This window comes from Callorhinus ursinus, unplaced genomic scaffold (genome assembly GCF_003265705.2).
Source record: "Callorhinus ursinus isolate GAN/ISIS: 27379988/994484 unplaced genomic scaffold, GSC_fseal_2.0 scaffold3, whole genome shotgun sequence".
Taxonomy (NCBI): domain Eukaryota; kingdom Metazoa; phylum Chordata; class Mammalia; order Carnivora; family Otariidae; genus Callorhinus; species Callorhinus ursinus.
The window spans coordinates 44,791,469-44,806,066 of record NW_027397065.1 but is presented as its reverse complement, the minus strand read 5'-3'; the positions used below and the strand labels follow the sequence as shown (position 1 = coordinate 44,806,066).

Here is a 14,598-nt window from a genome sequence, read left to right as displayed (position 1 = left end):
GAGTGTTTTGAGGTGAGTAAAACAAAGGTAAGCCCTTGAACCAATTCTTCAGGAAGCCACCAAATTAAGTCAAAATGCACAACCATAATGCTTTGAGGAAAAAAAGGTCTATAATGCCTCCTCCAACAGCAAAAAGTCACACCAAAACATTAGCCACCATCCCCTTGACCATCACTAAGCTATAAAATGGGGAATGGTTGTGGCAAACTGGGCTAAGGACTTTAAAACAAGCAATCCTATTATGAACTGAAGTAACATAATATATACCTGAAAAGTTCTTTGAGCTGTTGGTATGCCTAAGTGAGAAGTAATTTTACTTTCCTAAATAAGTAACAATAGAAGATTGGTATTAGACATGTAATATTCCAATCTCAGTAGAAACTATCTCTGTTTATACACTTACCAGCAATTGAAAAGTAGAAGTTATACTCTATTAGAATGCTTACAAGGAAGCTAAATTCTATCACTCCAAAGTGAAAAGTTACAAATTTGTTTTCTCTAGATGCCTTCCTATAAAAATCAATTCTTTTACTGATAATTTATACGGGATTTTTTGTTGTTGTTGTTAAAAAGACCACTGTGTAACTTTGAACAAGTCATTAAACCTCCGAGACCAAATACTGTCCTCTATACTGTTGCTATTCAAAGTTTGGTCTACAAACCAACAGAACTGGCATCACTTGGGAACTTGTTAGAAATGCAGAATATCAGGCCTACTATACCCTGGTATAGGATACTGCTCTACCCCAGACCTACTGACTCAGAACCTGCATTGTAACAAGATCACATATGAATGATATACATATAAAAGTAAGTCTGAGAAACACAACTCTATACAATAAGGTATTGGTGGGGGGGGTAACTAAATAATTTTAAAGACCCTTATAGCTGTACAACCAGAAGCCTTCACTCACTGATTTTTCTGAAAAATCAGATCTGATAACATTAGACCTTGTATTATCTTGTGGCAACAATCAGCTATAGCTCAGTAGCAGCTACCCCATTAGATGGGGCATGAACTCTCTTTGGCCCTCCCAGTCCTCATCTAGCCTCCTTAATGTTTTTATGTTAACTGCTTGGCCCCTAATTCAGCCTCTAATCTAAATCAGATTCCAATCAGAATTGAGGAAGTCCCTTTTAAAATAAAAAGATGGGTACCTTCATAGGTAAAAATGCATTAGCTATATGTGTCTTTAGTTGAAAGAAAAAAATGTTCATTTACCTTGATGGGAAGTAGTGAGGTCCAGGTAGGAAGTAAGGGTGATGAAAAGAAAATCGTGGTGGTGTCCCAAACAACATGGCTGGATAGCCAAGGGGAGGAGCCTGGTAGACATGTGAGTGTGGAATAGGAGGAGCCTGGGGGACTGGAGCACTTCTGGGACAAGTGGAAACACTGGGATACTCCTTGGGAGGTTGGATGGTTGAGGTCGCAAATCTGGCCTGGGCAGTACTTGCACTAGTTGGAATCCTGTTGGTGTTCTCCAGAGAGACCGGAGTGGGTCTCTTCACAGAGTGACTGGCTCCGGAATGAAGCTGATGAGTGTCTGTTTGGGAGGGCCCAGCAAAGCGCTGGGGTGGGAGTGCCGGGCGGAGGGGCAGACTTGGAGCCTGGACGGCCACCTGGGCAGTACTGGAGACGCTGGGCTGGAAAAGTGAGATGGGGCTTGGGCGCTGGACTGCAGGTGTGGGCAGCTGGATGGCAGGTGGGGCATCACCTTTAGAAATAAAAATAGCATAGGTCTGACATTAATTGAGTTGCTCCATGTTTTTCTTTTTTCAGAATTTAATAAGCTGTACAACCAGAAGCCTTCACTAACCACCTCACCTACTAACATTACTACATCACACCACTCTATTTCCTTTATAGTATTTGAACAAATCAAAATCATTTTGTTTACCTATTTTACATTTTTTGTCTCTCTTTCCCATCTAGATTCTAAGTGACATGAGAGGAGAGACCTATTCTGTTTTGCTCCCTGCTGTATCTCCAGGGCTCAAAATTCTGTATGGCACAGAATAGGCCCTCAACAAATATTTCTTTTTTTTTTTTAAAGATTTTATTTATGTATTTGACAGAGACAGAGACAGTGAGAGCAGGAACACAAGCAGAGGGAGTGAGACAGGGAGAAGCAGGCTTCCCACAGAGCAGGGAGCCCAATGTGGAACTCGATCCCAGGACCCCAGGATCATGACCTGAGCCAAAGGCAGATGCTTAACGACTGAGCCACCCAGGCACCCAACAAATATTTCTGAATGGATAAATAAATGAATAAAATTGAGTGACTGAGTGAAAGATGAATACATACAGATGCTAATGCGTATATATAAATGTTTCTTTAAAAAAATAATATGAAACTACAGATAGTGGTTACTTTTAAGGAACAATCATCTAGGAGAAGGGACAGGGCAATGTGGCAAAAAGAAAAGCTAGACTTTTATTATACATCTATTGGTACTGTTTAAATTTTCTATTGTGTAAACATATTAACCTTACTTTGAATATTGAGGTTTCAGGGAAGTGTGTGGGTCATTTTACTACTATCCTATATACTTCTCTATATTAATCTGACATTAAAATTACATTTAGTTTTTTGATTGAAAAAATAAACAATCAGTAAAATTATTTTGCTTTATTGCATTCAGTGTCAATGTGATTACAGAAGGAAATTCCCAGGTGAGAAGAGGACTTGCCACAGGTCAACAATTTGCGACAGATATGAAAGTAGTATTATTGCAGCGAGGCATAACAAATATGGCAGAATTTTATAGGGAGGTGTAACAATCATGTTCTTGAACAAGAGAGGACTACTAATTGAGTTACCAAGTTATTCAAATGACACATTTAGCCTACACTTAATTAAAATTTTCCAAAAAATACAGAGAGAAGCCATGGCAAGAGAGTCATGATCTGGTTTATTCCAGTGCAGTTAGATCTCTGTTAATATAGAAGATGCAGTCCAAGAACAGACTCTATGATTAGAAATATGTCTCTGTGAGAGGCTGAAAGGAATGTGGATCTTCTCTTAGCCTTGCCCAGTGAAGGCCTTTCCTTCCTTCTTTCTCTCCAGATAAGGCATATAATACTCCTCTTAAACCTGCAGGTAGGTACTTATCTGTTACTAATTATCTGGTAATTATCTGTTAATCTATCTGTTTCAAAGATGGCCCCTGACCCAGTGAAGCACAGATAACACAGGGACAGGGTGTAAGTGAAGCTGTCCTGACTCGTAGTTGATAGGGTTATGTGCTCTCCCATCTGTGAGGCACAGGCCCTAGGCCTTTCCTGATTGATCAGGCATAAAGTAATTTCCCTCTTCCATGTTCCCTCAGAACATGTAAATCTATATCTTATCATGAAATATTATAAATATCTGTTATTTGCTTGTCTGCCACCCCTACCACAATCACAAAACTGGAAGCTTGAGAGCAGGAACACTTTCATTCCTGTCTGCATCCCAGTTTTTGGTGCAGAACTTGGCTAATAATAGTTAAGAAAGCTTTGACTAGATGGAAAAAAAAAAAACCCTAACAAATAAATCTATATCTGATAGCACTTTTACCACTCTGATATAAAGAAAACTCCCTTCTCTAAACAACTATGAAGCCAGGCTGATTTGTAATTGAATTATCACTGCACTCAAGACATCTGCTCCTAACATCTTCCTCTGACACAGGTTTTGCTTCCCTATAGCTAGTTCAAGAAGCTCTTAGTCCTCAGTAAAGAAGTATGATCTTCCCAGGCAAAGTAAAGGAGCTATACAGACCAACTGATATTATTTCAGTTACTGAAGAAGGAAGGGACTCATCTTTTAGCTGACATGAAATGTTCTTTTTAACCAAAGATACTTCTATAAAAAAAAAAGCAGTATGAGGCATGATATGATAAATCATGCATTCCTTTAATTCAATATTCACCAAGTAACTAACATATGTCAGGCACTGTTTTGGTCTGAGGTTAAAAATAAAATGCATGCATAGAGAGTTATATAGAAGTATAAGGAAGATGTCCTAAATGTCAAAATTCTGGTTGCTAAGCAGGAAGTTAAAGTCTGCAACATCCAGTCATCTCCATAAACTGTAAGTGAAGAGAGAAGACTTGTGGGAAGGGCAGAGCTCTAATGTATCAAACTTTAGATAAGGTATGGAAAAGACTAGCCAGTCACCTGTTTTCTCTTCTTCTAGCACATAGCTAAATTACCTTTCCCAGCCTCCCTTGCAGTCAGAGGAGTTGCCATGGGTCCAAGAGCTACCCAATGGAAGTTACAAGAGATGTGCACCACTTTGGCGACTGGCCCCTGAAAACCTTTCATTCATTATCTTCTAAGCTCTTTCCCCTTCTGCAAGTTCATGCACATTAGTCCAGTGGCCTTGGATGCCATATATTAAAGATGGCAGTGCCACAGGGTGGAAGAAGTCTGTGCCCATGAGTCACCCCTTCAAAGAGAGCCATACACTGACTAGAAATACCTATTTTAGACTTTAAATAAACCATAATTCTGTTTAAACCATTATGTTTAGGTGCTTATAAAGCAGCTAGCATAATCTAATCATTACACGAGATAAAGAGAATTCTAGATCTATAGTATAGTATTACAGGAACAAAAAAAGTTATTAATTTTCAATACTCTCCCACCACCTCTCCCAAAGGGAAAGAATTCACTGCCTGTGCTGACTGGACAGAGGGTGCACCGAGGCTTTTGTTGTGTGACTGGGATAAATAGTGAAGGAGTGAAGAATGGCAGAAACTGAGGACAGACCAAATTTCTCTACAAGAAAAAGCTATATGGAGGTAGTAAGGAGAGAAGGACCAGCATGTGGCTGAACAAAGAGAAAAAGAGGCAGAGACAGAAGGAGAGGAGAGAGAAATAGAGTAACAGGCAGAGACATAGAGACAGAGATGGGAAATGGAGAATTGGGACAAACAGGCAACTGATTAAAAAAAAAAAAAGTGGGACTTTGGAGAGAGAAGACGGTAATGAGGAGCCCCAAGATGACTTACTATATGTTGAACCATGTGATTCTTCCTTCCCTGGCCCCTCAAGAAAACCTACAATAAAGAGCTATATCACTTTTCAAGGAATTTTTGAGCCGGATTTGTGTTTCTCATGGACATGATACTTTGCTGGAATGGATCTTAAGGCAAAGAGCAGCTTTTTTTGGATTATAATAGTATCAGAAAAATGGACGTTTTCTGTCTGTTTCAGTTAAACAAGAAGAGGTGGGTAAACTGAAGAGGCATCATGTGTCTACTACCAAACAACTGAAATAGTAGTAAACTTTTTTAATTAAAAATTTAGAGAAAATGTATGAATTCAGAAGAATGAAAGATGTCAAATGAGTAACAGTATAATAAGGCAAACCAATTTCAGGCTTTAGAGATAAAATGTAGAGAACAAAATTATTCACCAGAAAATTCATATATGTATAAAGTGACATTTAAAAGCCAGACTAAAATAAATATAGCTTCCACCAGAGTTCTAGAAGACTTTAAAATAAACAAATTTGATATTTAATATAAAATGAAAATGCTGGCATAACCAGCATCAAAGACATTTGATAAAAGAAAGATATCTAAAAAGAATTCTGGACTATCATGCTGTAATCACTTTTGGAAACAAGAAATAGGAGAAGAGCTTGGGATGTGGCATTAAATGTGAAAGACAGGGCGCCTGGGTGGCTCAGTTGGTTAAGCGACTGCCTTCGGCTCAGGTCATGATCCTGGAGTCCCAGGATCGAGTCCCGCATCGGGCTCCCTGCTGCTCAGCGGGGAGTCTGCTTCTCCCTCTGACCCTCCCCCCTCTCATGTGCGCTCTCTCTCTCTCATTCTCTCTCTCTCAAATAAATAAATAATAAAAATCTTTAAAAAAATAAATGTGAAAGACAGAGTGAACATAATGCATTGGTTGTAGAAATAATAACAGACAAAGTACTATAGATTTTATCAAAGAAATAGTAAAATTATTTGTATTGGTATCTATCCTTTCTAAACTACCATATAAGCTCTTTGATAGGAGACTGTAAAGATACCTTTGTATTCTGTCTCAAACACAGAGTTTGACCTATATTTGGTACTTAATAAACATTAGGTAATGGGGGTAGGTAGGTAGGGATGCAAATATGGCAGTGGAATATACTATACACTGCGAAAACATATGAGATGGAAATATTCACCAAAACAAGGGAGAATACCAAACTACATTGCTAGATTGACTTAATGAGATAAAAATGTGCTAGGATAATACAGTTCATGGCAATCTCTGAAATTTTTCCTTCTCCAATTTCATGTTTTTACTTTCTTCTTGATTTTTTTTCCTTAATATTGTTGTTCTAAAAATTCTTAAGCTAACAGAAACAACATTTCAACTTAAGGTAAAATTTTCATACACCTATTAAAAATTCATAATCTACAATAAAACAAACTCACCAACTGGTTGAGTGATGGTGTTCTGTAGGCTGGGAATTACCACAGAGTAGGTAGGTGAGCGATAAGGATATATTGTTGTAGGATTTGTAGAGATGATATTCTGTGTGGTACCAGAAAATACATTGGAAACACTTAGAGGGAAGCGTTTTCGCTTCCCTGGACGAGGTTGATAAACCCAACCTATAGAAGAAGATAAGCGATTTTTAATTTCAACATAAAGACCCTATTTAGCCTTTAAATAGTTCTTTTTCACAATAAAGAATCCAAAATACTTCTAAATTTAAAAAAATAAGTTATTGTCTAAAGTGTCTTTTCTAACTTATGTGATTTCTGTGCTTTTTAATACCCATACAGCTCCTAACTAGTGGTCAATATTGTAACCCATGATTCAAAGGAAGAGTTAGGGCAAATGTCTTATAACCAGAGACACATATTGAATCTGCTGTAAAATCAACATTAAAGACATTGAGTTTGAATCCCAAAGCTTTTCCTTTACTTATAAAATAATGCCCCTATATTATTCATCTCCTGTTCCCTCACTTTCTATGAGATATAACTGTCTCTATCTTACAATGGAATGGTCACTAATGACCAGTCCCTATTTTTATACCTAGCTTAGGAAGAATCACTGTCTTAAACTCGGCAATTGCAAGTCCACAAACAACCCAATTTCCTTCCAAAGTCAGAAGAGTGGAGTTTAACAGTTTGCAGCCACTGTTATTCCCCTAACCAGGGGAATCACTGGTTCTCTGTAACTGTTGCCTCTGACACCCAAAACATTTCTGCTCATATTTTAGAAAAAAATAACTCTTTTCCCATCATGCATGATCATATTGGCCATACACTTTGCTTTTACCCAAGCTTAATCTAAATGTCCTCATGGCTGGGGAGTAAATCAGAAATTGTTTCAAACTACATCATGATGAGGATAAATTTGGCAGTTAGAAGACATAACTATGTTCTCATAACCATATAACATTAAAATGGAGCATGGTGTCAATCCCTGCATTCTCATTGTCTTTAAGTGTATGATGCATATTTGTTTCTGTTGCTATGATTTTAACTCTTCATTTTCTAGTATATTTGCAAAATTGTAGCCTGGAACTTTGGAGTTTCACCTTTATTAAGTTCTTATCTGTATATTTAATCAAAACCACACTAAAATTATGTCCCCTGGTTTGTTATTAGTTGGCAAATATGAGACCAGATATTCCTCTACTTGGTTCTATTTAAGAAAACGTATGCCATGTATCAACTCAATCATTACTATAATATTAGCCATTATTCTCTTTATTGTACATATCAGAGTAGAAAAAAATACGCATTTTTGTCTTTCATTCTCAACCTAACCTAATCTTTACCTAAATAAATTTAAAAGAAATTAGAAAGAAGTTTTGTTTATTTCATTTGATTACCAGGAAATTCCTCTCTGTGCTTTTCTTTAATCTTTTGTGCTTCATCATAATAGGGTTTCTTTTGTTCTTCACTAAGTTTGTTCCACTCTAACCCGAGCTGGACACTGATTTCTGCATTGTTGGCTGCTGGGTTAGCTTTGGCTAGTGCTGGCCGGTGAATCCTTGCCCAAACCATAAATGCATTCATGGGTCGCTTCACATGACCATTTCTGTCCTTACTGAAGGGAGTATCTGGTATTCCTACATGACAAAAATTAAGAGACTGAATTAATGTCCCACACACATGCACCCACCCACACACGCACATAATGTCAAAGTGAAGTGCACCTTCCTCTATATATATATTTTTTAAAGATTTTGTTTATTTATTTGACAGAGAGAGACACAGCACGAGAGAGAACACAAGCAGGGGGAGCGGGAGAGGGAGAAGCAAGCCCCTGGAGGAGCAGGGAGCCCGATGCAGGGCCCAATCCCAGGACCCTGGAATCGACCTGAGCCGAAGGCAGACGCTCAACGACTGAGCCACCCAGGCGCCCCTGTATTTATTTTTTAACTGGAAAAATATAGTCAAAGAACTGCCAGTATTCCCGAATGCCTCATAACCCCTGAACTCAGCATTCTAAACTATAGCTTAGAATGCCTCTTCTTTTCCTCAAAAAGAATAATATTGTTGAAGATATTGTAGGAGTAATAATGTTGAAGACACAGTAAACTGTTGGCTTATTACTTCTTTGGGCTTTGGTAATACCTCTACCAATAATTAATTTAGTTTCTTTCCCAATAAAATATTCTATTACTGGGGGACAGGAACTACAACTTATTCATGACGTTTAAAGAAACTCATTTACATGCCCCTGTAGTGTCCGTTCAAGTAAAAATATTTATAATATAATACTATATTCTATTTCATTATGAAGGTGAAGCTCTTGCCAAGGTGGGTCATTGACACTAACCCTATGTCCTGGGAGAAAAAATAAAAGAAAAATAATAAAAGTGACTTTTTGAGAGTCCCAGAACAAGTTGAAATTACAATAAAGGTAGCTAAATTCACATCTCTTACCTAATTCATCAAAAACAACTGTCTATAAACCTCTTCTATTGTTTCTCTTTATTTTAGTTACTTGATATATGAAAGTTTTTAAAATGCACAAAGGATTAAATAAGTATTATATAGAAAGCTTTCCCTTTCCTTTAGAAAATGAAGTTTATAAAAGCAAGAGGGTGAGATGGAGAGAAAGGGTCAGTAAGGAAAATAAGAAAACAGTAAATATAAAAGTTAATGAAAAAATGAACTGATGATATGATTTTCCATGACATTCATTGGCATAAAATTATCTGAATTAAATCTTAAAATAAGAATTTTCTAACTATATACTCATAAATAATGGATAGCAATAAAATACTTGTAGTTGTTACTAAAAAATGTAGTTGTTACTACATTTTTTAAAACAATTTCTAGCTTATTCTATTTTCATTTTCTATATTTCTATAAATCCTTAGCTTTTAGAATACTAAAGTGTTACATTTAATCATGTACTGTTTTCTCTTATAAAAATGTTTACTATTCATTTTTAAAGAAGACAAATTACCTCCAAATTCAGTATAAACTTTCCTGTTTGATTATAAACATTTTTTCATTAAACAACACTTAAAATTTTCTTCTTGGGGCTCCTGGGTGGCTTAGACGTTTAAGCGTCTGCCTTTGGCTCAGGTCGGGATCTCAGGTCTGGCTCCCAGCTCAGAGGGGAGTCTGCTTCCCCCTCTCCCTTTGCCCCTCCCCCCATTTGTGCTTTCTCTCTTGCTCACTCTCTCTCTCAAATAAAATCTTTAAAAAATTTTTTTCTTCTTGATACACGTAAAAATATTGAACTACTATAATAAAGTGTAGCATAGAAACTGATGGCTGAAATAACTGTGTTTATAGTGACAATATTTCTATTTTGTGTATAAACATTAGTAGCTTCTAAATCTCATCATTCACTGGACCTTAAAATAGATTTTTTTAAAAAACGGGAATCTTGGAACATGTTAGTGTATTTTACTGGTATATGTACAAGTCAATTGGAAGTGATACCTGTGCAGACTTTGCCCTGTAATGAATCAGTTCCATGATTTTATTTTTCTAGTTTAGGCTTCTGAACTGCTAACAAGTCAGCTATGGGGCAACATAGACGAAGTTTGAAAACCAGATTCCCCTGCCGTCTAATACCTGCATCTGAGGGAAGCACGGTCAGCGGGACATCTTTGGTTTCAATTTTTACAGAAGGCTCCAGTAAAGATTGCATTTTAATAGGCACTGGTGTCAAGGGGACCTTGGTCAACTGTATCAGCTCTGAAGCTGGAGGTCCCTGAAATTGGATCCGGGCCCCAGGGGGGACCGTGTGGAGAGTCAAAGGAATCCTGAGGTCTTGCTGGTGTGGCCCAAAGGCACTGGATGGCTGGGCTAGGATTTCCTTGCTGCCATGGACCAGGCCATTGGACGCGGGCTCCGTGCCCAGCCTGCAGTCCTCGCGGAGTCTCTCGGGCTCCTCCGTTTTGATGACTCCTTCTCTGATGGTCGCCAGGTTTTTGCCTTCCCCGCCTTTCTCCACGTCCCTCATGACCTCCTCCGCCTCCAACCTGCCCTTCTTCTCGTCCCCTCGGCGGCAGTCGAGAGCTGGTCCCGGGCCTTCCACCTTGGCCGCCCTGGAGGCTCTAGGGCCCGCCTCCACAGGCCTTCGCGTCCCCGCCGACGGATCCAAGCCGGGCCCCTGTTCCTGCTTCTCGGCCTTGATGTGCAGCGCCCGGGGCTGCACTGGGTGCAACTCGGGTCTGCAGGGGGCGCCGTCGGACGCGGGCAGCGGCGGTGGCATTAGCAACAGCTCGGGCCTCAGCTGCAGCAGCTGTGCTTGCGCGGGCGAGGCGACGACGCCTTCGTCCCGGGCCTGAGCCAGTGGTGGCCCAGGCGGCAGCAGCAACACTTGCTCCGGCTTCACCTGCAGCAGCCGCGATGCCGCGAGTTGTACACCCGACGCCTGGGCCTCCCCGCACGACGAGGCCACGGTCGCAATGGCGGCCGCGCACGGGGTGGGCGGCGACGGCGGGAGCTCCGCGGCCGCAGCCCCAAAGGAGGCGCCTTCGACCGGCAGCTGGGGCGGAGCAGGGCGGAGCGGGCGCGGCGGGGTTGCCCGTGGCAGTTGGCGCGGCTGAGGCTGCGGCTCTGGCCTGGCTCTCTCCATGGGGGGAGGGGGACGCCCGGGCCTGGTCCCAGCCGGGATTGTGAGCTCAGCCGTTTGTTGGCGACCTTCCCCCTCCCCCTTTCGGTTAAGACCCTTCCAAGGCCCTTGCTACCCAGAACCCTACGCGGTTCAAAAAGCGGCCCTCCGTCTTGGCCTCGCCCAATCACAAGCGTCCCGATACCCCCGGCCCTCCAATCACAGGCGCATTCTCCGGCCCTTCCGCCCTCCGCTGTCTCCTCGTGTTGAGCCCTCGAATCACCCGCGATGGCCTGGGCTGTGACACGTGCTGCCCATTTTCCCCTTCTGACTTTGCTTCTCTTCCGGAGTTCTCATCCGGCCGTTGTCTTAGTTACCCCTCCCCCGCCCGGAGAGCCCGACAATGGTGTTGCCCAGGAAACAGTGTGGTTCCACGCCACTGACCTCCAGAGGATAAAGTCAAGTGAGTCCCCAGGCTTTGTATGTGCGATTTGCCCTGGCTAATACAAGAAAGGCCCCGGGCATCACTTTGGGCCTTTGGATCTGTGTCAAGGGAAAAGGGGGGAGACTGCAACTACCCCTTTTGTACAATAACTGTACTAGTTAAACTTTCAATTAATCACCAGGTTCTTTGGGCCCTACTTGCAAAAATACATCCCAAATTCGTCCACTTCTTTGGGCTTCCACCACCATTACTCTGTTCCAAGCTTCCATCATCTTTCACCTGGATACTGCCGCCCTTGTGTGAATAGTCTCCATTTTTCTCCCTTGTTCCACTATGTTCCAACTACCAGAGATCTTTTTAAAAGTGCAAATCTAGTTCTGTCACACCCCACTATCCTAAATATTCCCATGGCTCCCCACTGACCACATGATAAAGGTCTAATATACTTGCAAAGCATATAAAGCCCCAATTTGGCTTGGGCTCTGTGGACTCCAGCCGCACTGGCCTCTCATCATTCTACCTTAAGGGGTTTTGAATGCTGTTTCTTTCTTGTGTCTCCTTACCTCCTCCTGCTCATTTTTTAAATTGCAGTTCAACTGTCACTTTCTCAGAGAAGGCTTATTATCTGATTCTGAAAATCAGGTCAAATCTCCTTTATGCACTCATATGTCCATCACTTCTTTAAAAACTTTTACCACAATTTGTAATTATGTATTTAAGTCATTATTCTACTGAATCCACTACTTGACTGTAATCTCCTTGAGGACAGGCAGTGTTTTGCTCATTATTGAATCCTCAATGCTGACCCTTAGAGCCTGGCTTTAGTAGGCATTCAATAAATATTTGTTAGATAAATAAGGACTGCCATAGTCTAATAATAACATAGTAATTACTACCTATTTTAAGGGCTTACTTTTATACTAGGCACTACTCCAAGTCATTTCCATGACTATGCTTCTCCTTTTCTAGGACTGTGCTATTTTCATCAAGAAAAAGAAATCCTGTATTAACATTTGCTCCATTTCTAAATGATGTCCTGACTAAAAGCTTTAGATTTATCTTGAAGCAAATGATTTTTGCAACTAAGACAAGTTATCTTTCAAAGAAGATCTGCCCAATTCTCTAATCCCCTGTTGTCAAATGTGGTAAACAGGAGTTCTTATACCTGGCAGGGAGACAAGGGCATTGGTGGTTCTCAAACTTTTTTATCTTGGAACCATTTACACCCACCAAAATGACTGAAGATTCCAAAGAGCTTTTATTTATCAATATTTGTAGTTTTATCTATCAATATGGTTTTATCTATAAATATTTGCCATATTATAAATAAAAACTAAGGACTTTAAAAAATAGTTATCAATTCACTTAAAATATCAGTAAGAAACCCATTACATATTAACATAATACATTTTTATGCCAAAACTGTGTTTTCCCCAAAATTAGAGGAGTGGCAATGTAAATCTAGTCTGGGTTAATTAAAAAAAAATTGAAAGAAAGAAAGAAAAAGAAAACAGTTGGATTCTCATGTCTGCTTCATGCAGTCTGTTGTGATTCACATGTCATATGGAAAGCTTCATGGTGCATTCATGAGAGAATGAAGTGAAAAAGGCAAATATTGTCTTAGAATTATTATGAAAATAGTATTAACCTAGCAGACTTTCAGAAAGAATTGGCCCCTGAACCACCTTTTTAACCCCTGAACCAGCTAGGTTTTAAATAGAAGAGCCAAGTATGTGCACAAAGAATGATAAAAGAGGCAGAGAAATAAATTAAGTTAGTGTTGATTTTGTGCAGGAATAGTTCATATTCCAATCTGAATTAGTAATTTTAAAAGGTGATATGACAGTCCTGTGTAACAGCAATGCAAATAGTATACGGGGAGTATATTTTAAGCAGAAAGCAATTTTTTTTAACAAAAAATAGCTTCTTTGAGGTTTGATTTCTGTAGGTTTACAATTAAATGTACAATTTGGTAAGTTTTAATAAATTATAAAGTTGTATAACCATCACTACAATCTTATTTGAGAACATTTCCATCAACTCAAAAAAGGTCAAAAATGAAACCCAAAAAACTCTCTTGTTTCCATTTGCAGTAAAACTCTTGCCCCCACCTCCAACCCCAGGTGCTTTCTGTCTCTGTAATTTTCTCTTTTCTAGAAATTTCATTCAAAGAGAATCATGTAAGCTTAACTGTTGGCTTCTTTAACTTAGCATAATGTTTTTGAAGTTCACCCAAGTTGAATGTATTAGTAATTCATTCTTTTTTTTATTATAGAGTAGTATTCCATTGTATGGAAATACCAAATTGTACATAAATATTTTGTTGTAAGATGTCTGTCACTCATCTTGTTTATCCACTCACTAGCTGATGGGTATTTGGATTATTTCCAGGTTTTGGCTGCTGTGAACATAATGTCCATTAATATACAAATATTGGTGGTACCTAGGAACAGAATTGCTAGGTTATATGGTAAATATATGTATAACATTTTACAAAACTGTCAAACTGTTTTGCAAAATGTATTTACCATTTTACATTTCCACTCACAATATATGAGGGTCCCAGTTTCTCTGCTTCTTCTCCAACATTTAGTATCATAAGTCATTTGAATTTTAGCCATTCTAGTGGGTATGTAGTGTATGTAGTAGTAAATAATTGTGATTTAAAATTATATTTTCACAGGGTGCCTCGGTGGCTCAGTCAGTTAAACACCTGCCTTTGGCTCAAGTCGTGACCCCTGGGTCCTGGGATTGAGCCCCATGTCAGACTCCCAGCTTAGCAGGGAGTCTGCTTCTCCTTCTGCCCCTTCCCCAGCTCATGCTTGCTCTCTGCTCTCTCTCTCAAATAAATAAATAATTTAAAAAATAAGGTTTCACAATGAATAATGACACTGTCTTTTCATCTGCTTAGTTGCTATTCATATATTTTCATTGCCTAGTGTCTATTAAAGTCTTTTTGCCCATTTTTTTAGATAGGGTTGTTGGTTTTCTTAATTTTGATTTTTAGGGATTATTTTTTTTAGGGTTTCTTAATATGTTCTGGATACAGGTTCTTTATTAGATATATGTTTGCAAATATTTTCTTCCAGTCTTTTGCTTTTTTTCATTCTTTTTATTTTT

The 14,598-nt window shown here is 39.4% G+C and overlaps 1 protein-coding gene across 2 annotated transcripts in view; it reads right to left on the bottom strand.

Moving 5' to 3' along the window:
- The window catches only part of SOX30 (SRY-box transcription factor 30), a 28,030-nt gene extending 16,667 nt beyond the window's left edge, over positions 1 to 11,363 (bottom strand). The window contains exons 1-4 of one of the 2 annotated variants that reach the window (XM_025866631.2): positions 10,049 to 11,363; positions 7,840 to 8,079; positions 6,425 to 6,604; positions 1,223 to 1,715 (exon numbers count right to left, since the gene is read on the bottom strand). In XM_025866631.2, coding sequence (XP_025722416.1) covers positions 1,223 to 1,715; positions 6,425 to 6,604; positions 7,840 to 8,079; positions 10,049 to 11,057 — 1,922 coding nt within the window. In that variant the 5' untranslated portion in view covers positions 11,058 to 11,363. The remainder of the gene's footprint in view (positions 1 to 1,222; positions 1,716 to 6,424; positions 6,605 to 7,839; positions 8,080 to 10,048) is intronic. The other variant, XM_025866632.2, reaches the window with a different exon arrangement.
- Between the last annotated feature and the right edge of the window lie 3,235 nt (positions 11,364 to 14,598).